This window comes from Mus pahari, chromosome 20 (genome assembly GCF_900095145.1).
Source record: "Mus pahari chromosome 20, PAHARI_EIJ_v1.1, whole genome shotgun sequence".
NCBI classification, from domain to species: domain Eukaryota; kingdom Metazoa; phylum Chordata; class Mammalia; order Rodentia; family Muridae; genus Mus; species Mus pahari.
In genome coordinates, this window is record NC_034609.1 from 43733657 (window position 1) to 43757776 (window position 24120).

A 24120-nucleotide genomic window follows, 5' to 3' on the forward strand; every position below is an offset into this window, starting at 1 on the left:
TTAGTGTCTCCTAGTGCCTGGAGTCTCTGTGGGTCCACGACAGAAAAGGCTTAGCTGGTCTGGTCCAGCTCATAGTGCTGCTCCAGGGACTGGAAGGCAAGAAGGGGGTAACAATGTATTTGTCGGTAGTGAGTTGTCAGAACCATTCATACATGGGCCTGTCTCTGCGTCTTGCAGTGATGAGTGACGAGACTTGGGGGACATGTTTTAAAATCACTGGAGTCGTGTGGTTCTGCGTGATGAGGCGTGGCAGGGCTCGGGCTGAGCGTGGGGGGATGTGAGAACATTAGCACTCAGCCGTGATAGCAGGCCAGCCTCGGGACACCTGGCCTCAGTTTCACCATCCTGCACTCCTTGAGATCCAAGGATGACCGAGATGCTGGCCACAAAAAGGGGGTGGTGTAGACAGTGGCTTAGTGGCTTGGCTACTTCCTAAGCTCCCTGCGTGACTTATCTATGTCTGAACCTTCCTAATCCTGCGACCCTTTAATACAGTTCCTCATGCTGTGGTGGCCTCCAGTCATAAAGCTGATTTTGTTGCTACTGCATAGCTGTAATTTTGCAACTATGTTGCAAGGAAATATAATAAAAATAGCTGCTTACGGATGCTCTTTTTAGGCAACCCCTGTGAAAAAGTCAGTTCAACCTCCCAAAGAAGTCAGGACCCACAGGTTGAGAACCCCGCTAGTTTAGAGAGACACCCTGATTGGATCTTAGGAGCTGTCCCCAGAATGTCATGGCTACCTGATCCCTGCTACAGAGAGGGCCTGGTATGGACACAGGTCAGCCTCCAGGCTCAGCGGCCTGCTGCCCCGGGACATGACCTGTGCACCATAGGACCTGGCCACGATTGGAAGCTAGCCAGCCTGCTTGCTCTGGGCATCTTTTGCTCCCCAGGTAGTAGCCCTTGGTGGTGTGCCCAGCCTCATTGACGTCTTTCTTGCAAAGACCCTGTCCTGACGAGCTTAGTTTTCCTCTGTGTGGAGGAAGCGGGAGCAAGCGGACGTGAGAGATTGTTCTGCAGTGTGGTCTCTGTGAAGGCGAACCTCTTTCCCAGATGACGGGGCGCAGCTTGGTACCAGGATGGGGACTGGAAAAACTGAAGGAGAGAAAATGGGAGGTGCACCCCCCCCCCCCGAAACCTTTTCTCAGCATCCTCTTCCCTCTGAGGGAAAGACCAGTGAGTGCATCCAGACTACAAAGTGGTTCCGAAGGCAGATTTCTTTCTTCCGTGTCTTCAGGCCCTGGGACTTAGGGAAGGACTTAACCATGGCCACCATCCCCTCCCACCTGGGGGAGACTGGAGATGAGGAGGAGGAAGAGACTGGCCCCTGCCTGAGAGAGAGAGTTAGGCACTGGGTATGCGTTGATCCCCACAGACAGGTCTCAGTTTCCTTCTCTGTCCATTGGGGCAGTTGTCGAGCCGGCCTCCTGACACTGTTGGAGATGTCTGTCAGTGGTTTCGTACCCGTGCCTGTCAGCTGCTGCTTGCATTGTCTTCTCAGTTGTTCCAGCCCCTGCCTCGGCTCTCTGGGGTCCGGTGGGGCTCTGGATATGGTGCGTCAGGGTACCCCACAGGCCTGGCTCTGGGGAGCCGGTCCAGCATTCAGCCTCACCGGGGTGCCTTTAGACCCGAGGGGCCAGTCGGACTGTGGGGATGGGTCCGCTGTCTGCATCTGCACCGCTGGCTGTGCTCGGCTCTCGCGGCCCCTGGCTCTCGCTGCATGCCGCTGCCGTGCCCTGGCGCTGGGGCTCTGCTCTCTGGGTGACGCTGGTTCTTCTTTTCCTGTTTCAGGCATGAGCCATGAGCCCAAGTCCCCTTCCATAGGGATGCTTTCCACGGCGACCAGGACCACCGCCACCGTCAACCCCCTCACCCCCTCGCCACTCAATGGCGCCCTGGTGCCCACCGGTAGCCCGGCCACCAGCAGTGCGCTGTCGGCCCAGGCCGCTCCATCCTCCAGCTTTGCTGCCGCGCTGCGCAAGCTCGCCAAACAGGCAGAGGAGCCCAGAGGTAAGAGGCACCAGGCCACTAGCTCGTGGGATGCCCCCTGCCCACAGTGCATCTCTCTGGGAGACAGCTGTCTGCAGTTGGTGGTACCGCACCTGCATCTCCCTTCCCCCACCACATCCAGGCAGAGCTGGCCCCGGGTGTAGCCGCCAAGTGTAGCTGTCACCATACCCCGGGCCCTGACCCCAGCTCTGCACCCTGCTTCACTGTGCCTTCCTCTGTGCCTGCCTCTGCCCTCCTCAGCTTCAGTGGCTACTGTAGATGCTTATTGGTGGACATTGGGGACGCCTGTGGGACCAGAGATTGGCCCTCTGAAGCCTGCCGGGCTGAGGACATTATGTTGCTTTGGGCAAAGGCTGTTGCTTTCTGAATTCGGTCTTGTTGACAAAAGGTTCTCTTAGGTCCCCTTTGGCTCTGGCTTTGATGACCGTGCAGGTCAGAAACTACCAATGAGCAGCCCAGATCGGTCGGTTTAGGCCTGAACTCGTGAGCTCTTCAGTTTCTGGCAACTCCTAGACTCCCTGCTCAGAGAGGCAGGTGGCCAAAGTATGGAAACTTTGTTTCAAAGGCCCGGGGCCCTGGGGTTCTGCAGGAGCCATCAATGGCTACACTTACATGAAGTCCACTTTGGATTAGTGGGCGGGGATTTCCTGATGTCCCAGAGTTCTCTGCTTTGGTGGCTTGCAGAGGTGAGGGTGTGACTGGGATGGGCCCTGAGGGTGCCAGAGAAGGAGAGAAGGTAGTCCATCTGCCCAGTGGAAGAGAGCTGCTGCCAAAGGACCACACCCGAGCCAGCCCACCTTGACTGGCTGCTGGCCCGGTTCTCGTGATCTGGAGGAAGCTGGTCTGCCCGCCTCTGCCATCGTTGGCTCTCCCATTGTCCCGCAAAATCCTGGGGCCAACTGGTCGGGCCGAGTACCAGAGGCTGCGGGCCTCAGTGAATGGAAACATGGTGGCTTTTGAACAACAGGCGCATTATCCACCGTGCCTGTCGCTTCTTGGCTGTGACCTGGGCATCTGACGCCCAGGAACTTTGTGCCACACTGGGACAAGGAGGCGGGGGCTGGCCGTACTGCTGGCCCAGGCTTCTCTTCGCCAGCCTGTCTCCTGAGTCTTCCCCGTGTGCAGATGGGGGACTTCGGACTGGTGATGCTTAGTGTCTGTGGATACTTGGGGACCCTGGGACATCCCGACACTGGTGTCCAGCTGGGCCTGGGCCCTCGTCGGCTACCTTACTGGAAAGTGGGTGTCTTGGCAGCGCAGCGAAGCTAAGGCCCACCCCGATAGTCTTCAGGTTCTCGTGGTAGTGATTCTCTGTCACCTCGGTTTGGACCTGGCGTTGCTGGGGTGGCATGTTGAACAGATACTAAAGCTACCGCTCAAAGGGGTCGTGTTGGGAGACCAGGATCCCAGGAGTGCATCCTCCTGTCCCCTGAGGGGACTTGGACAGTTGGAACTAGGAATTTCAAGCAAGTGGCCCCGGAAGGAGGAAGCTGCTTGTTCAGTAAGCACCAGTGTGGTTGGTGCAGGGGCCTTGGCTTGAGAGCTGTGGAGAGCTGGATTTGCCTCCCGGGCTGTGGGTTGCCAGTTCCAGAATACTCCACAAACCCTATCTTAAACTGAGGGGAGGGGGAGGGGTGCTTGTTTGTTTGTTGTCCTCCCCCTCCCCCAGGGCTTCTCTGTGTAGCCCTGGCTGTCCTGGATCTCACGTCATAGACCAGGCTGGCCTCACCATCAGAGATCCGCCTGCCTCAACCCCCGCCTCCCGCCCCCCTCCCCCCGAGAGTCCCAGGATTAAAGGCGTGTGCCACTACCACTCGGGTTCAATATTTTCTTGAGATCAGGTGTCTTGCAGCCCAGGTTAGCCTGGAACTGTGTGTAGCTGAGGGTGACCTTGAATTTCTGGTTATTGGGTGATGGGTATGCATCCAGCACCATACCCAGCTCACAGAGTGCCAGGGAGCAAACCTAGGGCCTCACATGCGTGTGCAAGTGCCACCCCTGAGCCGGATAAGCCATTCCCGCTCAGCCTTGAATACACGTGCAGCTTTTAGCACACGTCCTCTCTGGCATTCCAGAACATGTTTTGTGTCCCCCGCAGGATTACCCTTTTCTGGTCTCAGTCCCTCCCCCCCTCCATGGTCCCATGCCTTGCTGCTCCATCCTTTGACCCCACTGTGCAGGCCGTGCTGGTCTCATGGGGAGGCAGGTGGGACAGGCACCCTCTCTGGGCCCAGCGCCTACCTGGTGTCTCGCTGTGGCTCTTCACTCCCTGCCTCTCCAGCCTCTCTGTGTAACAGGTAATTCCAGACTCGTGTTCTGAGGCCCCGACAGGACAGGCATCTGAGCTGCCGTGCCTGAGAGAGAGCCTGTGGTGGTTCTCAGCCCACTCCAGCAGCGGAAGAAGGCTCTGGAGTAAAGGTGGGGTATCCTCCAGAAGTGCCGCTGTCACCCCACAGGGGCCTTGCTCTGTGTCCCCTCCGTCCCTGAGGCTCTGCCCCTTGCCCACCCTTCCTGGGCTCGCCTAGGCTTCTGCGGCCGACGTCTCTCTTCATGGTGTCTCAGGGGTGCAGTTTAAAAATTCAGTCCAGACAACATAATCAGCACGCCGCCTCATTTGCACTGTCCCCCTCCCCAGAGAAAGGCAGAGGGGGAAGGAAGAGAAGCTAGCCCTTCCCGAGATGTCTGTGGGCCCCACAGGGGATATCCCAGGCTGTGGGCTCCATCCCACCCAGATGGGCCATGTGGTGGTCGTAGTCTCTGTCTTTAAGTTAAGGCAAGGCCAAGGCTTTGCCAGAAGACGCTGGGATTCACCCAGTCAGGCCCAGTACACATTCTGGCTCTTTTAATCACTTGCTGTGCCCTGGTGGGTCAACTTTAACAGTCGGAGCCTCAGCTTTTGCCTAGTGCCAGCAGGCCACCTCTGGCAGTCTGTTGATCTAGTGGTAGCATACAGAACGGAACACAGATCGCGTAATTAAGTGCGGTCCCCATGACTTCCTTCCCAAGTGCTACTGCTGGGGCTCCCCAGGTGTCCCCACCACCATTTCCTAATCCTGTTGCCCCTCTTATGCCCCACCCCGCCCCACTCCCTAAACTTTGGGAACACCCGGGGTCAGCCATTGTGGGTCCCCACTGCTGTGGTCCCAGCCTGGCAGCCTGGCCAAGCTCAGGCAGCTGTTGGCCCTCCGTGGCCTCCCTGTGGTGCAGTGCATGGGCTTCCCAGGAGGACGGAGGGCGGAGGGAGCACCCTGACTTCTACGCTGGTTTCTGGAAGGAGCACTGGGCTATGGGCTCCAGCCCAGCCCCCAGGCTGGACCCCTGGGTCTATCCTGCCCTGGCTTCTGAAGCCACTCGCATTACTGTGGACTCTGAAGAATGTCCCCCAGGATGCTCAGCTGTCCCGAAGCTGCCTCCATCCACGCGGGTGGCTGGCAACTTTGTATCTCCAGCCTCTCCGAGTGGCGCTGCCCCTCCCCCTAGAGGCCCTTAAGCACAGATTCCATCTTTCCCTGTGCATAAGGGAGCCCAGCTTGGCGGATGTTGAGCACTCCTACCAGCCCCGTCTATCATGCTTCCCTGGGCTGGGGGTGGGGGACGTCTTTCTGTGACATTAGCCCAGCTGCCTTGAAGGGCAAGGGTCCCCCAGATTGCTCAGTGGACTTGGTTAGGTTACTTTGGGTAAAGGGATATTGGGGTCCTCGGGGATCTTACACCTGGAGCCATGTCTCAAGCCACCAGCCTGGCCCCATCAGAGGTTCTCGGAGCAGAGGCTTCCTGGCCTCTGTGAGAGCGAGTCATAGAGCCCCCCACCCCTCCGCCGCCGCCACCGCCATAGCCCCCACCTGTGCGTGATGAAGCTGGGTGCTGCTGCCAGGCGGGGCCCAAGCTGTGTGGCAATCTGCTCATCTCCCACGGGGCCCTGGTGCCGTCTGCCAAGGGGGGTGGGGCTGCGACGGGAGCCCACATGTCCCTGGCTGATCGGCGGAAGGCCCACACAGCCCCAGAGCTGTGTGTACCTCAGTTCCAGTACACCTGGGGCCTTGGGCCCCCCTGTTACCCACGAAGCACGTGGGGGAAGAGCCACCTTATACCTGGCTGTTCGCCACTTTGTCACCTGTGGGGACAAGGGTAGCTTAGAGCAGTTAAGCTTCTGATTAGACATCCCCAGTGCTCTTGAGCTTTCCGGAAGTCTTTGTCACCTGCTGGCCCTGTAACCGAGGAGCATCAAGTTACCATGGGTGGTGGGTGAAACCCATACCCAGCCCCTGAGAAGCAGAGGCTGGGGACCACCCCTCTGGGTTTGAGTCTGAGAGCCCCCCCCCATCTGCCTGCATATCTACTACAGGGTGGGCGGGGTGCGGGCCGAGGCACACCCTGTGTGCATCCCCTTGGAACTCTGCCTCTTTCAAAGAAAACAACCAAACAAATGGCCTGCCTGGCATGCCTGCCCGCCTGCCTGTCAGTCTGCGGCTGGCAAGGTGGAGGCGTCTTCGCGGGGTGTCTGGAACCCCATCTGCCTGTGGCTCAGGTGTGAGCAGCGGGGCTAGCTGTTGTGGAGGAGACCAGAAAGGGGAGGAAGAACCACCCAAAGAGTTCAGAGCCACAGCTGGCCCTGAGGTGACAGGAGGTGAGCAGGGTGTATGGACATCAGGATGACAGTCCGTCCCCTCTCCACCCCTTTTACCGCCTCTCCTTCCTTCCTGTTTCTACCCCCACCCCATGCTCACCCCCACACAATCTTCACAGTGTCCTAACATGGCGGTGGCAGTGGGGCAGAGCCCAGCCCAAGGGATCCTCGCTGGCTCCTGCCAGCCTCAGTTCTCAGGACTGGTGCCGTGGTCGGTCATGTCACGTTCTTTGCCTGACAGGTATTACTGGAAAGTTAGTTCCTCTCAAGTCCCAGCCCCTTCCTGACTGCTGACTGGGGTTTAGTGGCACCGCCACCAGCCCTCCTTCCCTCGCAGACAGACACTGAGGCCACCCAGCCTCCAGGTCTGTGACATGCGTGAAGACGCACTGGCAGAGCAGGAGGGGAGTCCTGTCCAGCAGCATATGGCCATCCTGTGGTTCCTTTTGACTGTCTCCTCAGAGCTGCGTATCATGGCCGATGCCTCCCCTGGTGCTTGCTGCTGCACTGCCGGGCCATTTGTGCTGCACTCTGGGCTCCAGAGCGCTTCCCGATCTGATACTTGTCACTGTGCCCTTGGTCCTAGGTTCCCTTCACTGCCAGTCCTCATGGTGCCCAGGCAGCGGTTGGGATGTAGTGTTGGTTGGGTTTATTTCTTGTTCCTTGACACCCACCCCCCACAACTAACTGGTGGGACTCGCTTGAGTCTGCAGGGGCGAGAGCAACAGCCATAACATGCGGGACCACTTCTGCCAGCAGGGATGTCAGATAGAGTACCTGCCATGCAGAGGTCCAGACCTGAGTTCAGATCTCTAGAACCTGTGTGTGGGAGGCAGAGGTGGAAGGGCCCCCTCGGTAAGCTGGCCACACCAGTCGAGCTCCGGGTTCAGTGAGAGAGTCAGCCAATACAGAGAGAGCCGTTAAGGCAAGCACCTGAAATCACCTTGCATGCTTGCAGGGACATACACATATTCAGGAAAAGAGGCCACTGCAGGTGTTGCTCCGCAGCTATCTGTATGGTTCTGCTCATATCTGCACCAGCTGGCTAAGGCCACCCAAGCTCTTGCCTTGGGGGGGGGGTGTGTGTGTGTCTCGGCTCTTAATAACACCGACTGCCCCACAGGGCCTTAGCATCATCTGTGGGGTCAGTCATCGAAGGTGATGCAGGCACCCCTCTGCCTCTTCATCTGCAGCCCGACCCGGCTCTCTGACCCACTCCCACCACTCTGGCTGAATAGCTTCAGTTAATTACAGCGATGGCGGACCTGCCTGCTCAGGCAGCAGCACAGAGAGGAGAGAGAGCACAGGGCCGGGAGCCAGGCGCCAGCCTCGCTAATTGGCAGCGCCTTGTGAGGTATTGATCCCAGGGCTCTCGCTGGCGAGCGCTGGCCTCTGCCTTCCACCTCCGACTGGATTAGGCTGCTAATTGCCCGCGGCCAGCCTCATCCTCTCTGAGCCAGCCCCACACACCAGAGCCTGCCTGCCCCACACTCGTCCCTTGCTGGGCCAGGCTATGCTAGCATGGGAAGGGACAGAGAGAGGCCAGCTGAGCTGGCTGTCTTGGGATTGCCTCGCCTCTTATACAGACGGGGGTGTACAGAGGAGCTAGGATGGTCCCTGTTGACTGACCTGAGGCACCAGCTGATCCTCCCTGCAAAGGGTCATTCTGCTATCTCAGCAGGGCCCAGAGCCCTCAATGGTGGTCCAGCGCCTACAGGCACCTGGATCGAGTGTGAGACAGCCTCTGCCGTAGCTGGTGGTGGCCTTCTAGGTGTGGAAGTGTTAACTGTTTTTTGCTCCCATGTGTGGATAACACGTTCCTGGCCCTTGTGTTCTGTCTGTGCAGTGGGAGGGGGCCACTGTTCACAGTAAGCTGTCAGGTAGGGCCAGACAACTGTCTGATGGCTGAAGAATTGGGGGAGGTGATTTGTCCCCCTCAGTGATGGTCAGCAACCTTAAGGTATGGATGGAGTTCTGGTTTGGGAGACACCGTTCAGCGGAGGGGGTCAGGGGATGCCCAGAGCCTGCAGAGCAAGACCCTCAGGCTGCTGGGTCTCGGGGGCAGAGCAGGCACAGCTGAAGGTTATAAGAGTGTTCCCCAAGTTGACAGTGGTCATCAAGCGGGAACTGGCTCTGCTGAAGTGACTCTGCCCTTTCATCCCAGGGTTTCAGACAGCAGGAGGATTGCTGTGAGTCCAGACCAGGCAGGGCTCCAGCGTGAGATCCTATCTCAAAAGAGTGGGAGGGGGGCAGGAGTTGCTAGGAAGGTGGTTCAGTCAGTAAAATGCTTGAGGACCTGAGTTTGAGCCCTAGAACATACCTGTTAGAAGGCAGGCGTGGTATCATCCACTCCCAGTCTCACGCCAAGGAAGTGAGGACTCACAGAGCCCTAGGGACCCCCCACTGGCCATTCTGTCTAGGGCGCCCCCTGGCCGTTCTGTCTAGCCTGACTCGAGTGGAGAGAGCCTGTCTTAGAAACAGCAGTGTCCCGAGGACTGCCCGCACGTCTGCACACATGTGCACCCACACACACAGATTTCCGCACACACAGAGATCGATGGCGTATTAGACGTGAGCATCCTACCGTGGCTCCCCTGGGAAGGACCGCGCCGCACACCCGAGCAGGTTGCTGTTTTAGGCGATAGGAGGAGTCCTAAAAATAATATGAAAGCGATTGTGTTTTTAGCCTGGCATGGAGACAACCTGATTGTCGGTTCTGGGCCAGCTTGGACTGAAAAGTTGGGCCCCTGCCTTTCTGCAACCCCTCCCCCCCCAAGCTGTGTTCCACCCTCTGAGGTACTGGCTCTGAGCAAGGAGGTTGCATCCCACGGCGTGTGCTTGGCCTGGCTCTTGTTCCTTGTGTCCTCTCTGTGGGGGCATTCCAGTATAGAATAGGCAGGGCTGGGACTTGGTGTAGCTCAAGGCTGCGAGCATGCTTCACATCAGACCGCGTGGACTTTCTCAGGAGTGTTTGGTTGACAAGAGCCCTCACTTTTGGACACATACAGGGACTGGCATTGCAGGCCTAGGGTGTGGCTTTCTGGCCCCTTAGGCTTTGTCAGCTGCACAGAGGGATACCTTTCTACTGAATCCAGGGATGTGTAGAATGCCACGCCCTCCCTGGCTCGCTCGTGCCAAGGTTCTTGGTCAGTCCCCAGGCCTGGCAGCACCAGCCTGTAGCTTGCTGCCTATGTCAGATCCCAGAAGCTGGCCTGGCAAGCCAGCGTGTCTCTGAGCCTAGCTGGGCGATCACTGTGCTGGCTTCACACTGCCCAGCCTTGGGGCTGACCCCTGCCCCTGCCCGCTTGAGACTACAGAGTTCTCAGGGTGTAGGCAGTGGGTCTGGTGCCCACTGGAGAACCGAGAGTTTCTTCCCTAGGCTCCGGCCGTCAGGCCTGATTGCCAAGGTCAGGCCCTGGTAGGTCTAGTCATGTGAACAAGAGGGGTGCTTGGCTGGAGCTACTCGGGGCACTGCGCTGTACAATGGCACGAGTCACACCAGGGCCTCGGCAGTCAAGAGGCCATGCCGTGTTTCCGCAGGTAGCATGATTGTCCAGGGAGAGAGGGGGCTGTGTTAGTGACTGAGATCACCCTTGACTGCCAAGTCCCGTTGGAACCGACACCCCCAAGAACTAAGCTGCCCCCACCCCCACCGCCTCTTCCTTTCTGCTGCTGGAGGTGGTTGGGAAGAAAAACATGTCGCTTCTTTCTGGGATCGTGAGGCTGTTCTGGGTATAGTAGTATTCACTCAATATGGCAGATACACCGAGGTACATTGACGTGGTTTTAAAAGAATGAGTGACATCTCAGATTTTTTTTTTTTTTAAGTGTAAAAATAGCTGTCCACCTCCACGCCTGAGAGGCAGTACGACAAGGGAGGCCACAGAATGGCTGTGGGTCCGTCCCTGCCTGCCCGCTCTTGGGCCTCACTCCCCGTGAGCATTCTGGAATGGCAAGAAGCGTGGGTGTGGTGGGACGGCCCCTGAGCTGCTGTGTTCTCTTTCCACAGGGTCCTCACTGAGCAGCGAGTCATCTCCAGTGTCCTCTCCAGCCACCAACCATAGCTCTCCAGCTAGCACGCCCAAACGAGTGCCCATGGGCCCCATCATCGTCCCCCCTGGGGGTCACAGTGTCCCCAGCACTCCCCCGGTGGTCACTATTGCCCCCACCAAAACCGTCAACGGAGTCTGGAGAAGCGAAAGCCGCCAGGTGAGTGGCGCCGCCCAGAGGTGTGGGTGTGGTGGGGTAATGGGGATGGAGGCGCGTGGGAGGAGGGTCCCTGCAGGTTGTTTTCTGTCCACAGCGAGGTTGCACTCTCGCCCTGGTCCTCGGACTCTTCAGCCAGGTGAACTTGATACGCACCCGGTACTGGAAGATGCTAGCATTAAGGCAACCCTTACATCAGGCTTGTGACAGAGTACCACAAATTCCTCCTTGCTTGGTTTAGGAGGCCAGAGCCTCCCTAAGCCTGGGGAAGGAGAGGGTTGCCAAGGCCCTGCCCCTTTGCCCAATGGTATCTTATCCTCTGGTGGCCTGGACAGTAATCACTTCTTTAGGGGTCTTCATACCCAGAGGCACCAGGTTGAGTCCACAACAACCAGAGTGCCCGAGGCGGTATCTGAGCCTTGGGTCTCTGGCTAGACAATAGCTGTGACTGCTTTGGAGGAGTAGGGGCAGGACTGTAGGCTAACTCTGATAGTCCCTGATGCCAGCCAGCACCCGGGTCCTTGGGTCTGCAGCCTCCAGCTGGCCATAACCTAACTGCCGTGGAGGAGCCAGCCCCAGAGCTTCCCCTGTACTGCTGGGCCTCCCCGTGGCCTGGCAGCCTGGCGCCCAGAGGGGGCCTTGCTAATTAAGAACCGCTGTCAGCTGTGGCTTTCCCGGGATTCTCCAGCCCCATTCCCAGAGGGTTTGCACTGCTAGGAAGTACTAATTAAACCACAAAGATGGATTGGGGGGGGGGGGAAGACCACCTCTCCCCTGCTGGGTCAGGGCAGAATAGGCAGGGTGTGAGCTTGCATGGGGGCCAGCCTTGGCCCATTTCTCCTGTGGCTGAAGTCACACTTAACCCCGGGAAACCTGTCTAAGCAATTCTGTCTCAGCTCTGAGCTGCCTAGACCCACCCTGTCCTGGCTTAAGAGAAGTCAGAGAGGTGGCCACCGCCAACCATCTCCTGTCTGTGGACTCCTGCCAGAGCGCAGCTTTGACCTCAGACAATGAGTCAGCTGATAAAATCCTCCATATGGCTTCCCTTCCCTGGATAACCGGCTTGCCTGGCGACTGGCTGGTTCTGGCCTGAGAAAGAAGCTGGTGGGAGGGTCACTTCCTGTTCCTGCCTTGGGCCCCTGGAGCTTCCGCTGACTGGAGCCCCTGGCCCAGGTCCAAGACACTTCATGCATTGTCCCCTTGGAGAACTAGGAGGTTCCTAGTGCCTCTGCCTCGTGACTCCTCTCCCCGGAGCCTGTCAGTATCCTCAAAGGATCCTTACTGCCTCAGAAACACTTAGTAACCCGGAGAAGGGCCCTGATGGCTCCGCTCCAGCAGTTCACGCTGCGGTTAACGAGACCTGCTCACCACCAGGGAGGCCGCCACCACTGCCACTGCCAAGCACACACACACAGTGGATGATGCTCAGAGCTCAGCAGAGAGTTTAATCCTTGCCGGGAGGGCGGGGGATGCGCTCTCCCTGTAGTGTGGCCGCGAGTCACTAGGGGCCTCTGGAGGCTGCATCCACTGTGTTGGCAGTCAAGGGGGTGTGTGGCTCCAGAGCCCTTCTCAGGGTGACCAGGCATGAGAGATGAATGAAGAACAGTCTGTTTGAAAGCTAACGGGCACGCCCCACTTGCCCAGCTGTGGAGACCTCGCTCTAATCGCTGGAGAATGACAGCTTTCCCCTCTGCAGCCGCTGCCTTTCATGGATGCAGCTGTGTCTTGGAGCAGCTCTGCAGCCATATCTTGTCTGCCACAGCCACTGCCAGGGGGGTGCCTCGGGGTAGCCACCACGTCGGGGCTTTTTCTGTCCTCGTCACCCAGGCAGCACCCCACCCCACAGATGGCCTATTTAGGTTCTAGTCAGGCCACAAGCCTGAGGAGGACGGCAGTGTGCAACCCCCCACCCACCCAAGGGGCCTGATGACCATTTTTCTTTTGGGGGGGCGGGGGTGTTTCGAGACAGGGTTTCTCTGTGTAGCCCTGGCTGTCCTGGAACTCACTCTGCAGACCAGGCTGGCCTCGAACTCAGAAATCCGCCTGCCTCTGCCTCCCCAAGTGTTGGGATTAAAGGCGTGCGCCAACACTGCCTGGCCTGATGGCCATTTTTCTAGTCTCCTTGTTTGTCCTGGTGTGGGTGGGATGTGTGCCCCCCTCCCCCCCCCTCCGCACACACACACCTATATGATACTGTGTGAATGTTCCTCCTGAGGGCAGGTCAGAGGTCATGAACCCATGAGGACCCCACAAGGGAGCAGAGACAGGCTGCGGGAAAGGAAACAGATGTTACTGCTCATTAAAAATTCAATCAGCAGCCTGTCTCCCTCAATTAATCGTCGCTGTCTGTCTGTGGGGAGCAGGAGGGCTTGTGGTAGGCTCTGTGAGAATGGAGGGGGAAGGTACCGTGAGAGGCTGTCCTCACACTGCACACACAGGGTTAAGTAGCGGTCCAGCCGTGACCCCCTCCCCTCCAGGCTTACTTATACTCAGGTGATGATGCTGGCTGACCCTGGGGGTGTCACCACCGGCTTGGATAACACAAGGAGCCGGGAGTTCAGGAATGGCTGGCAGGCCCATATCCAGGGACAGTTACTATGCTGCCTACCGTGAGCCTTTCAGTCACACCATGGGTTCAGCCCGTCTCAGCCAGAGGACCTCGTGTCCCTAGTGAGTACAGCTCGCTGCCTGCTTGTGTTGGGCCTCTCCTATAGTAGTGAGGGAAGGGTCTCAAAGTGGTACCAGGGGGCTCCTGGCCCTCAGCCTTACCTCCGCTCATGATGGCTCCCTGACTTTTCCGTGTTCCCATTGGTGCCTCTCGGCCTTGCCCTGGGGGTTCCTCCCTAGTCACGGGTGACGGGCAGGCAGGGCTATCGAGTCTGGTTTCTGCAGGCTGTGGCTGTTTACACAGAAAGTCGGGGTCTCCCCAGGCCCCAGCCCAGCCCTACTGCCCGCCTCTCACTTCATGCCTGAAGGGAGCCTCTCCTGGCTAAATATGTGCAAGGATGTCCCCCACGTAGGTCCATGTCAGCTGCCAGCACTGTCCAGATAGCTATGGGCACTGCTGGAATCTTGGGAGCAGCCCTGTCCTGAGGTGCAGGTCCCCAGGGTGTGTGTGTGTCCTGACTCCATGACCACCCCGTTTTACCTGTAGGAAGAGGGAGTCGCTGCCCTGCAGATCCCCTCAGATGCCACATCTTGAGATTCATCAGTCTGGTGTTGAAGGCTTCCCCTGCATTGCTGAGTTCCTCTTAGAGCTCTGGCAGACCCTGGCAGACCTTGGTCCAGATCTGCTCATAGGAGGCTTTCTCCCTAAATATCTCTTTTATGCTTTCTTTGATTAAAAAAAAAAAATTGGGGGGGGGTGTTTCTAGAATATGGTTGGCTCCCCAAGACCTAACTCTGTGTCTTCTTCCCGCAGGACTCTGGCTCCCGAGGCAGCAGCAGTGGTCGAGAGCGCCTGCTGGTGGAGCCACCTCTCGCCCAGGAAAAGGCCGCGGGCCCTGCCATCCCCTCCCACCTACTCAGCACCCCCTACCCCTTTGGCCTTTCCCCCGGCTCAGTTGTACAGGACTCCCGCTTCCAACCACTCAAGTGAGTGCCAGGCTGGGGTCAGGGAGGGCACAGGGTGGCTCCAGGCAGGCCTGAGAGTTTGCAGCGGCAGAGGTAGATAGAATGGCCGGTAGTCTCGGTGGCCTGATCTGCCCTGAGGTCCTTGGCCTCATCTGACCTTGTCCACCCTATGCTGAGACTTATCACGTGTCCTAAACACATTTAAGCCCATCCTCGGGGTCTGGGGGACAGAGAGCCCCTCTAGCATCTGTTTCCACTGGTGGGGACCTTAAGGGGCGGGTAGGTCTGAGTGGCAGGCAGCTTCCCACCTGTGCAGTCTGGGCTTCATGCCAGGCTGTACCTCACTGAGAGGCAGGACCTGAGCCTGCTGAGGTAGGATGGCAGAGGCCAGCCTTGAGCTGCTGAGGGAGCTTGGCATGTTCCCTCTGCTCACCACCGCCTTCCCCTCCCATAGCCTCCAGCGGCCTGTGCACCATGTGGTGCCCCCCAGCACGGTGACCGAGGACTACCTGCGAAGCTTCCGGCCCTACCACACTGCTGAAGACTTACGCATGTCCTTGCCCCCGCTTGGCCTGGACCCAGCCACCGCCGCAGCCTACTATCACCCCAGCTACCTAGCCCCACACCCGTTCCCCCACCCGGCCTTCAGGTGAGGCGTCCCCGCACCGCTGTCCGTGTGCTAATCTGTTCTCCGCAAGCTAGAACATCTCAGGGCAGGCGTTTGCCAGGGCTTGGGGGCCAGGCCCTCAAGGGAGACCTGGTCCATCCCATATAGCTTTCCCCAGCTCCGACTGAGTTGAGTCGAGTCTTGATGGATGGACTCAGTGCCACCTGCTGATGTTCCTTGGTTCCCGCTTCTCAGCATCTGCATCCCAGCAGACAGTCCCCACTAACTGTGTGGTACCTGGACAGTGTGGTAGAGACCCCGGAGAGAGTCAGGCCATGCCCTCTTCCTGCAGAAGCCTAGCCTCTTAGCACAGCGGGTCACACCAGAGGTCTCTGCCTGCAGCCAGTCTGCCCTTCTGCTAGCTCACCCATGGTCCGGGAGGTCCTAGGCGCCCATGTGGCCTCTGACAGTGCTCTTGGCATGCAGTCTCTGCAGTGCTGAGCCTGCGTGAGCGGTGGACTCGCCCAGCGGAGAGGGACTACCTCACCTGCCTGGGTCCCAGCCTTTTTCCTGCAGTGCCAGGGATTCACCTCAGGGCTTTGCCTCTGCTAGGCAAGCTCATCCTTTGTGGCTCCTGCCTCAGCACACACCAGTCCTGCCTCTCTTGTCTACAGGATGGACGACTCCTATTGCCTGTCAGCCTTAAGGTCTCCGTTCTACCCCATTCCCACCCCTGGCTCCCTGCCTCCGCTGCATCCATCAGCGATGCACCTGCATCTCTCCGGTGTACGGTACCCTCCTGAGCTCTCCCACTCGTCCCTGGCGGCGCTACACTCGGAGCGGATGTCCAGCCTCAGTGCAGAGAGGTAAGCTGTGTCTTCAACAGAAGGGAGGGGACAGTCGAGCGTGCTTGAGATCCTCAGCGGGGCTTGGCTCCGTGGTGGCGGGGTGCGGTTCTTTGTGTGTGGGTGGCGACTCTTGCGTGTGGCTGCCCCGCTTTGAGCTGGGGCTTGGACTTGTCCCTCCCACACATCCCTTAGCACACTGCCCTCTGCTTTCCCTCCCAGGTTGCAGATGGATGAGGAGCTGCGGAGGGAGAGAGAGCGGGAGCGGGAGCGGGAACGGGAGGCCGACCGAGAGCGGGAGAAGGAGCGGGAACGGGAGCAGCAGCGGGAGAAGGAGCGGGAGAAGGAGCTGGAGCGGGAGAGGGAGAAGGAGCGCGAGCGGGAGCTGGAGCGGCAGCGGGAGCAGCGGGCGAGGGAGAAGGAGCTGCTGGCTGCCAAGGCCTTGGAGCCCACCAGCTTCCTGCCTGTGGCCGAGCTACACGGACTCCGAGGTCACAGCACGGAGGAGCGGCCCAAGCCCTCAGAGCAGCTGACCCCAACCCGAGCAGGTAGCTGGCTGAGCTGTGTGGAGGGAGTGGACTGCGCCTGCCTGGCGGTGAGGGGGTACCGTCCCAGTGCTGGCACGACTGGGAAGAGGCGTGCTCTGCCACCCTGGGTGGATCCTGGATCCCACGGGTGCCCCCAGAATGCTAGGGAGGGGAGTTGCCATCACTGCTGGTAGAACCTTGGTTGGTCTCTGCCCTTTGTCCCGGTAATGGTGGATACCAGAGTCACACCACTGAGATACCCCGATCTGACCTTTCGTTCTGTGTCAGAGTTCTAGAGACAAGGCTAACCTGGGACTCAGGCGTCCCTCAGATTCATAGCCATGGTCCTGTGTCAGCCCTTAAAGCGTTGGGAGCACAGGCATGAGCCATCCTGATCTTGTCGTGAACATAATTTATTTCATGAAAATCTATGTGGTTGATGTCCTTAAAAACATGTAACTTGCTCTGAGCCAGCCACGCACACCACGTCTCCTCTCTCCAAGGATAAGGCAGTGTTTCCTTCAGTCCTGGGCTGCGAGCAGGGGCGAGGGAGGGGGCTGGCGCCCCGCAGTGACCGTGTTTCCTCCCACAGAGAAGCTAAAGGACGTGGGCTTGCAGGCACCCAAGCCTGTGCAGCACCCTCTACACCCAGTGCCTGCCCCACACCACACGGTGCCGAGCCTCATCTCCAGCCACGGCATTTTCTCTCTGCCTGGAAGCAGCGCCACCACCGCTCTGCTGATCCAGCGCACCAATGAGGAGGAGAAGTGGCTGGCGCGGCAGCGGCGCCTGCGGCAGGAGAAGGAAGACCGCCAGTCCCAGGTGTCCGAGTTCCGGCAGCAGGTCCTGGAGCAGCACCTAGACCTGGGCCGGCCCCCAGTGCCCACAGAGACGGAGCATAGGCCCGAGAGCACCAGGTGGGTCTTGGGTGAGACCTCACGTGTGGCAAGTGATGCTGGTGCAAAAGTCTGTCCGTCCGTCTGTCCTCTCCTGTCACATGGCCTGCTTCATCTTCTGTACCACTCCAGCCCTCAGCATCTTAAGTCTCTCATCCCCTCTCCTCCGTGCTGAGAAGAACAATACCTGGAAGTACCCCGGGTGTCCGTCCCTGGCCCCGCCCTGGCCCCTCCACACCTTGCACAGCTGTAGGGAGGCCACTCTGAGGCCTCACTAGTCTTAACCATTCTGTGCTGGACATAAGGTTCACGCCAAGCCCTAGTCCTCTGGCTTCTCGGCCATCTGCTCGGGCTCCCACATCAGCCTGGTCCTACTTGCTGTCACTAGGTGGGTGGGTGGGGGCATCAAGGGGCGGGGTTGCTCACCCCGTAGCTAAGAACTGTTAAAATGCTTGACTCCAGTGGCGTGTGGTGTGATCCCTTGCTGTTCAGAACCTGAGGGGAAGCTAAAGAAACCCTGTGCTCTACCTCATGGGAGGGAGGGGCAGCGTTGGCAGCTTTGTTAAGTGGCACCTCAGCCAGAGACCTGAGGAGCCTAGCAGTGGCCCCTTGGGCCCCTCCCCCACAGTCCGTGTGTTTAGGGCTGACCCTAGCTTACCCTGCTGCTTGTCCCTGGAGTTCCCTCCCTCTCACATCCATCTCTAGCTCTTCCCGCGCTGGCATGTCAGCCAGTGTTGTCAATATTCAAGTCTTGTTTGGGCGGTAGCTTCCCTGTCACGCCTAGATGGCACTGCCTACCAGAGGAATCCTGGTACCTTGGCTTCCTGAACGTGGGGGTTGGGCTATAGACGAACCAGTCAGGGCCGGCTCCCTAAAAGTCACCTGTCCCCTGTCTTGACCAGTTGTGGATCTTGGTAGTAGTCTATCTACCACAGGAAGAGGCTTGCAGATGCAGTTCCTGCCCAGGTCTGGAAGAGGGCGTGGACCAAGTGGTAAAGGGTCCTGGGCAGAGCTGGGTTAAGGAAGCTTTTTTTTGCACATCTGGTGAAGCAAGCTAAAAGAAAGTCCTTCAGGCCGAGCTCTGGGGCTGCTGCAGTTCTGGCAGGAACCACAGGAGGGCAGCAGCACGGCCACCATCCTATGCCTGTGCTAACAGCTTCCTCTCCAGGAAGAAATGGCTCTCCTAGAGTTCACACCTACAGGCAGTCTGGTGTGAGCCCAGCAAGCTACCCTGGGCATTCTGTGGGAGGCTGGTAGGCAGCTCTGCTTCCCAAACCCATGGCTTTGGTATGTTCTCTCTAGGCCAGGAACAAACCGGCATGAACAGGGCAGCCGTGAACCCCCACAGCACTTTGGTGGCCCACCACCCCTCATCTCACCCAAGCCCCAGCACCACACTGTACCCACAGCCCTCTGGAACCCGGTGTCTCTGATGGACAATGCCCTAGAGACGCGGCGGGCCGAGAGCCACACTCTGCATAGCCACCCGACTGCTTTTGAGCCCAGCCGCCAGGCCGCTGTGCCACTGGTGAAGGTGGAGAGAGTTCACTGCTCGGAGAAGGCAGAGGAGCCCCGGAAGCGTGAGGCCACACCACTGGACAAATACCAGCCGCCACCGCCGCCGCCACCGCGGGAGGCAGGAAGTCTGGAGCCTCAGACCTTTCCCCACGGACCTGGGCCTTTCCTTACTGAACTTGAGAAGTCAACACAGACCATCTTGGGCCAGCAGCGGCCCTCTCTTTCCCAGACAACCACCTTCGGGGAGCTCAGTGGGCCTCTGAAGCCAGGCTCTCCGTACTGCCACCCCACGGCGAGGGGCCCCGATCCAGCCTACATCTATGACGAGTTTCTTCAGCAGCGACGGAGGCTGGTCAGCAAACTGGACCTAGAGGAACGCAGGCGGCGCGAGGCTCAGGAGAAAGGTCTGGCCTCCTGAGTGGGTCCCAATCTTCCCGGGAATGGGGGTTCATCAGGACGGGGAGACACCAGTACCAGACGCTCGCCCCTCTTCTCCCACTTTTAACTTCCGGTGCAGTTTTTAAATAATTGGTTTCAGATAGCAGTTTCAGACTTCTGAACCTCGCACCTATAGGGCGGACCCCTTGCCTGTCCTGCATTTTGAGGCATATTATCCCAAAATGGGGAGTCATGGCCTCATCTGCCAAGACGGTACTGCAGACGTGTTATTGATAAGTGATGGGCGGAGGCTGGTCAGGTGTCTTTAAATATTAATAGTGTGACGTTACAGCCCAGCAGGCCTTCACACAAGGGTAGTGACACACAAGGGTAGTGACGGTTGAGGGCACGTCCTCCAGGGGATAAGGACAGCAGCTAACACTGCCCCTGATGGAGCCTGTCTCTGCCCCCTAAAAACGGAGGGGACAGCTCCCTAAGGAGGTCAAGAGACCCAGTAGGAGCTGTAGCTAGAGCAGCACACGCCTGCTGAGGGTAACTGCCTCAGGCTGTTCTACGCCCCTCGAATCAATGTGGCCTGTCTGGTGTCGCACCCAGCTCCTCTTAGCTCTGCTTCTAGAATGCTGGTCATGGTAGTTTTAGGGCCTGGCTGGGCTTTTCTCTCAGTTCACTTTGAGAAGGAATGGGGGCTCTGTGGTTTTTAGTTGCCTTCCCACGAGGGTCACAGCAGGGGCCGTATGCTCACAAAGCCACGGACACCGGGCCAGGTATGCTCTGCTCTGAGCCTAGGGAGTCTCACTGCAGGCGTCCAGGCAGATGGGAAGGAGCCAGGCCCAGCTCAGGGGTCTCGGGTGAACGTGTCCACAGCGCAGCCCGAGTTCTGAGCCTGGCTCAGTGCACCCATTTCTGCCCTCAGGGTACTACTACGACCTCGATGATTCCTACGATGAGAGCGATGAGGAGGAGGTCAGGGCACACCTCCGCTGTGTGGCTGAGCAGCCGCCCCTCAAACTGGACACGTCCTCGGAGGTAACAGGCCCCTCCTTGACTCTCGTGTGCTCTGGGTTGGCTGGGTAGTTGGTCCCTGCTTGGGGCCTACCTCTTAAGCTTCCAGACACTGTAGCCCATTGCCTCTGCTCCTCTGTGGCCTAGCTCCGGGTCAGACTGCAAGGACCACAGGACTCCTCCCCCCCCCGGGGGGGGGTGGCAGTGACGACACAGTGTGAAGGGAAATGTGAAGCTGACGGTGGTGGCTTCACACTCGTTTGTTTTCTTTCCCGATCTAGAAGCTAGAGTTCTTGCAACTTTTTGGCTTGACCACCCAACAGCAGAAGGAGGAGCTGGTGGCGCAGAAGCGCCGGAAGCGGAGGCGGATGCTGAGAGAGAGAAGCCCGTCGCCACCTGCCGTTCAGTGCAAGCGACAGACGCCTTCGCCCCGGCTGGCTCTGTCCACCCGCTACAGCCCTGATGAGATGAACAACAGCCCGAACTTTGAGGAGAAGAGGAAGTTCTTGACCTTCTTCAACCTGACGCACATCAGTGCAGAGAAGAGGAAAGGTAAGGACCTTGCTCCAGCCTACACACGCAGGGCAGGGCGCTCCTGGGTGGCAGGAGCTGCAGAGTTGGCTTCTCGGCTCTGGTCGGCTTTTGTTTCACACTCTCCTCTGGCACATGTCCTGTTTGGGGTGCCTGTCAGGCCCCCCCACCATCCTCCTACACTTGGTCAGAGTGCCTACAGGACTTTCCCTGGGACTGAGAGGGTGTGCTCAGGGTTTGCGTACTACAGCCCCCTCCTCTTGGGGTTGCCAGTGATCTCTACTGAGCACTGTTCCTGCTGCCAACAGGCCCAGCCTACAGAGCTAAGTACAACTTGCCCAAAAAGATGCTTCCAGATCATGACCCTAGGGCCATGTTAGAGAAGAGACTGGAATCCATGGTATAGAAGACACAGAGTGGCCAAGGCATGCCCAAGCTACCTTGATCGGCTCAACACCCATCTTGGGCTGAGGCGTTGGTGTTCACAGCCATGCCCCTTAAGGGCACTGGCCTCCTCTGGAAGACTCCCAGGAAAGGTGCCTCCCACTCTCTGATTGGTCTGACAGGCTTCTTTATTGGGGACAGCGGTTTCTTTTTCCTTTTTAACAAGCGTGGTGGAGGTCTCACTTTTCATGCAAGGGTTCCTGACAGGCTGACTGCCAGCGCAGGCTCCTGGACACGTGCCTGTTTGCAAGCCTGATTTTTCACCTGGCTTTGTGTCTAAAGGACGCCGTCCGTCAGCACCGAAGCCTCTTAACTTTCAGAGTTGGCAGGAAGAGCCACTGAACCGGGGATCTGCAGTCCTTCGTGGGAAATGGCTATGACCCTAGACGGGGAGCACGCTCCCTTCCCTGGTCTTCAGATCAGGGTACCTGCTGAGAAGGAAGTTACCATGGAACCCCCCCGGTAGCCACTGCTCGTGGCTGAAGACTGTGGCTGTCTGGAGCCCAGCAGGGACAGCCAGCTGCTGTCACCTGCTTGCTTTTGGTGCCTCTTGGTGTGAAGGGCTTGTACCTGCCAGTCATGGTGGCCAGACCCCGTCCTTCCTCCCCTCTCAAAGTGCTGCTAACCGGGGGCTGCTTTCCTCACAGACAAAGAGAGGCTTGTTGAAATGCTCCGAGCCATGAAGCAGAGAGCACTGTCCGCAGCAGACTCAGTGACAAATTCTTCGAGGGACAGTCCTACCGTCTCCCTGAGTGGTAAGGGAAGGACACCCCACCTGCCTGCGTCCTGTAGATTGGGCCACAGGGTTAGAGGTGGCGCTCGAAGTCTACGTCTTTGCTGTGAACGTTACCAGAAGCAGGGCTTGCCTCTCTCCATCCTGCCGAGCCGTGGGGCGTGAAGGTCGGGGGAGGGCGCTGACTTCTACCGTGCCGCCCCGTCAGCTGCTGGCTGTAGCCATCACTACCCAAGAGGATGGGTCCGAAGCCCACCGAATGCCCTGCCTGGGCTTTCCAGACTGTCTCCTGCACCTGCTCTCTCTCTCTGCTGCTCTCCAGTTGAAGAAAGCTGAATCCTTGCAGTCCAGCCTCTGTCTAGCTCATGTCCTCACCTGCTCTCCCTGATTTGGATGAAGTTACTCCTACCTTCTCAGTGCTTTCTGCTCTCTCCCCACCTGTCCCCTGGGAACTTGTTCACAGTTGGACTTGCTGCTAAGCAGGCCACTCCTCCAACTCTTAACCTCGTGCACAGTGTTAACATGGGGCACACACACTGGGTCTTTCTGCACTCATAAGCTCTGGAGATGAGTAGTGTCTGCATGCTGTTCCACAACTCATAATGTCCCCCTCATTTTCTGTCTTTCCAAGAACCAGCCACACAGCCAGCTCCTCTAGAGACGGATCAGCCTGTCGGGGTCCCTGCCTCCTTGTCAGATGTCCCAAAGGCCACAGAGACTGGGAGACTGGAACAGTTCCGGCCCCAGGAGCTCTTGAGAGTCCAGGAGCCGGCTCCTCCCAGCGGTGAGAAGGCCAGGCTGAGCGAGGCCCCTGGGGGCAAGAAGAGCCTGAGCATGCTCCATTACCTCCGGGGCGCTGCGCCCAAGGACATTCCTGTGCCGTTGTCTCACAGCATCAACGGGAAGAGCAAACCCTGGGAGCCCTTCGTGGCTGAAGAGTTTGCACATCAATTCCACGAGTCTGTGCTGCAGTCCACACAGAAGGCTCTACAGAAGCATAAAGGTAACCAATCGGCCACAGGTCCCCCATGTCACCTGTCACAGTGCTGGGTGACACAGGCCATTTACACAGTGATGGTACCAGTTAACCCCTTAATGCCTGTGAAGCATTCGGGGAGGGGAGACCCAAGCCTCAATCGCTCCCAGGCTTGTAGCAGGACCTAATGTACCTGCCCAAGAACCCCGCACACTTGGGACAGCTAGCAAATGACAGTTCAGGAAGGCCATGGCCTTCCCAGGATCTGCATGGGCTTACTTGGAGAGCTGGTTCTTTGCCAGAGTACTGTATACCTACCACCCAAGGCCCAGTGAATATAGGAACAGTGGGTTCTCCTGCCCTGCTCACCCAGGTAGAGTAAGTGTGTGTGTGCCAGAGAGAGAGAACCCAGCAGGGGAAATTGTCTAGCCATGCCCAGTCTGTGTCTGAGGGCTTCACACTGTGAAGGCTGAGCTCCCAGTGTTCATCACAGTTGACTCTGCTCTGGGGCCCAGGATCAAAGGTGAGAGTTAGGGTGGCTAAGTGGAGGCAGAGACTGCATTCCTGAGGTTCAGTAGGACAGCCAGCCAGACTAAACCAGATAGGAAAGCCAGAGCGGAAGCCATCAGTGCTGACCTCTGACCTTGCTGGCGAGGGGAAGCTCCTGTAAGAGAAGTGTCAGCTTTGGCCAGAGGCTGTCTGCTCCCTGCTTCTTAGGGTGGAGGGGCCCTTCCAGGTGGCGTTAAAGGGACGTGTCACTGGGCAGCGTTCAGGTGGGGCCACCAGCAGAGCTGAAGCCCCTCCCGTTGAAGGACACAATCTCTGTCCTTGCTCAGGCAGCACACTGTGCCTGTAGGCTCTAACTCTGCCGTTTGTCTCCACGGGTTGCTTCAATCAAGCTCCTGCCCCTCAAGATCCCCATTTTCTTCTCCCCAGGGAACTCTGCTTTGCTCTCTGCAGAGCAGAGCCACAAAGTCGACACGGCAGTCCACTACAACATTCCCGAGCTGCAGTCCTCCGGCAGGGTCCCCTTGCCCCAGCACAACGGACAGCAGGAGCCCCCGACGGGGAGGAAGGGCCCTCCTATGCAGGAGGTGGACCAGGACTCAGAGGAGGACTCTGAGGAGGACAGCGAGGAGGAAGCTGAGGAAGCCCCCAGGCGCCAGTGGCAAGGGATTGAGGCAATCTTTGAAGCTTACCAGGAACACATAGAAGGTAGGGG

The 24120-nt window shown here is 58.5% G+C and overlaps 1 protein-coding gene across 7 annotated transcripts in view; it reads left to right on the plus strand.

Annotated features, from left to right (window-relative positions):
• Positions 1 to 24120, plus strand: part of Gse1 (Gse1 coiled-coil protein) — a 354151-nt gene that overhangs the window by 325207 nt on the left and 4824 nt on the right. For 4 of the 7 annotated variants that reach the window (XM_029532578.1, XM_029532582.1, XM_021220464.2 and 1 more), the window contains 13 exons: positions 1796 to 2014; positions 10651 to 10850; positions 14269 to 14441; positions 14875 to 15069; positions 15702 to 15893; positions 16095 to 16420; positions 16992 to 17316; positions 18598 to 19217; positions 20126 to 20238; positions 20496 to 20766; positions 21837 to 21944; positions 22554 to 22925; positions 23835 to 24113. In XM_029532578.1, coding sequence (XP_029388438.1) covers positions 1796 to 2014; positions 10651 to 10850; positions 14269 to 14441; positions 14875 to 15069; positions 15702 to 15893; positions 16095 to 16420; positions 16992 to 17316; positions 18598 to 19217; positions 20126 to 20238; positions 20496 to 20766; positions 21837 to 21944; positions 22554 to 22925; positions 23835 to 24113 — 3393 coding nt within the window. The remainder of the gene's footprint in view (positions 1 to 1795; positions 2015 to 10650; positions 10851 to 14268; positions 14442 to 14874; positions 15070 to 15701; positions 15894 to 16094; positions 16421 to 16991; positions 17317 to 18597; positions 19218 to 20125; positions 20239 to 20495; positions 20767 to 21836; positions 21945 to 22553; positions 22926 to 23834; positions 24114 to 24120) is intronic. The other 3 variants (XM_029532581.1, XM_029532583.1, XM_029532579.1) reach the window with 2 other exon arrangements.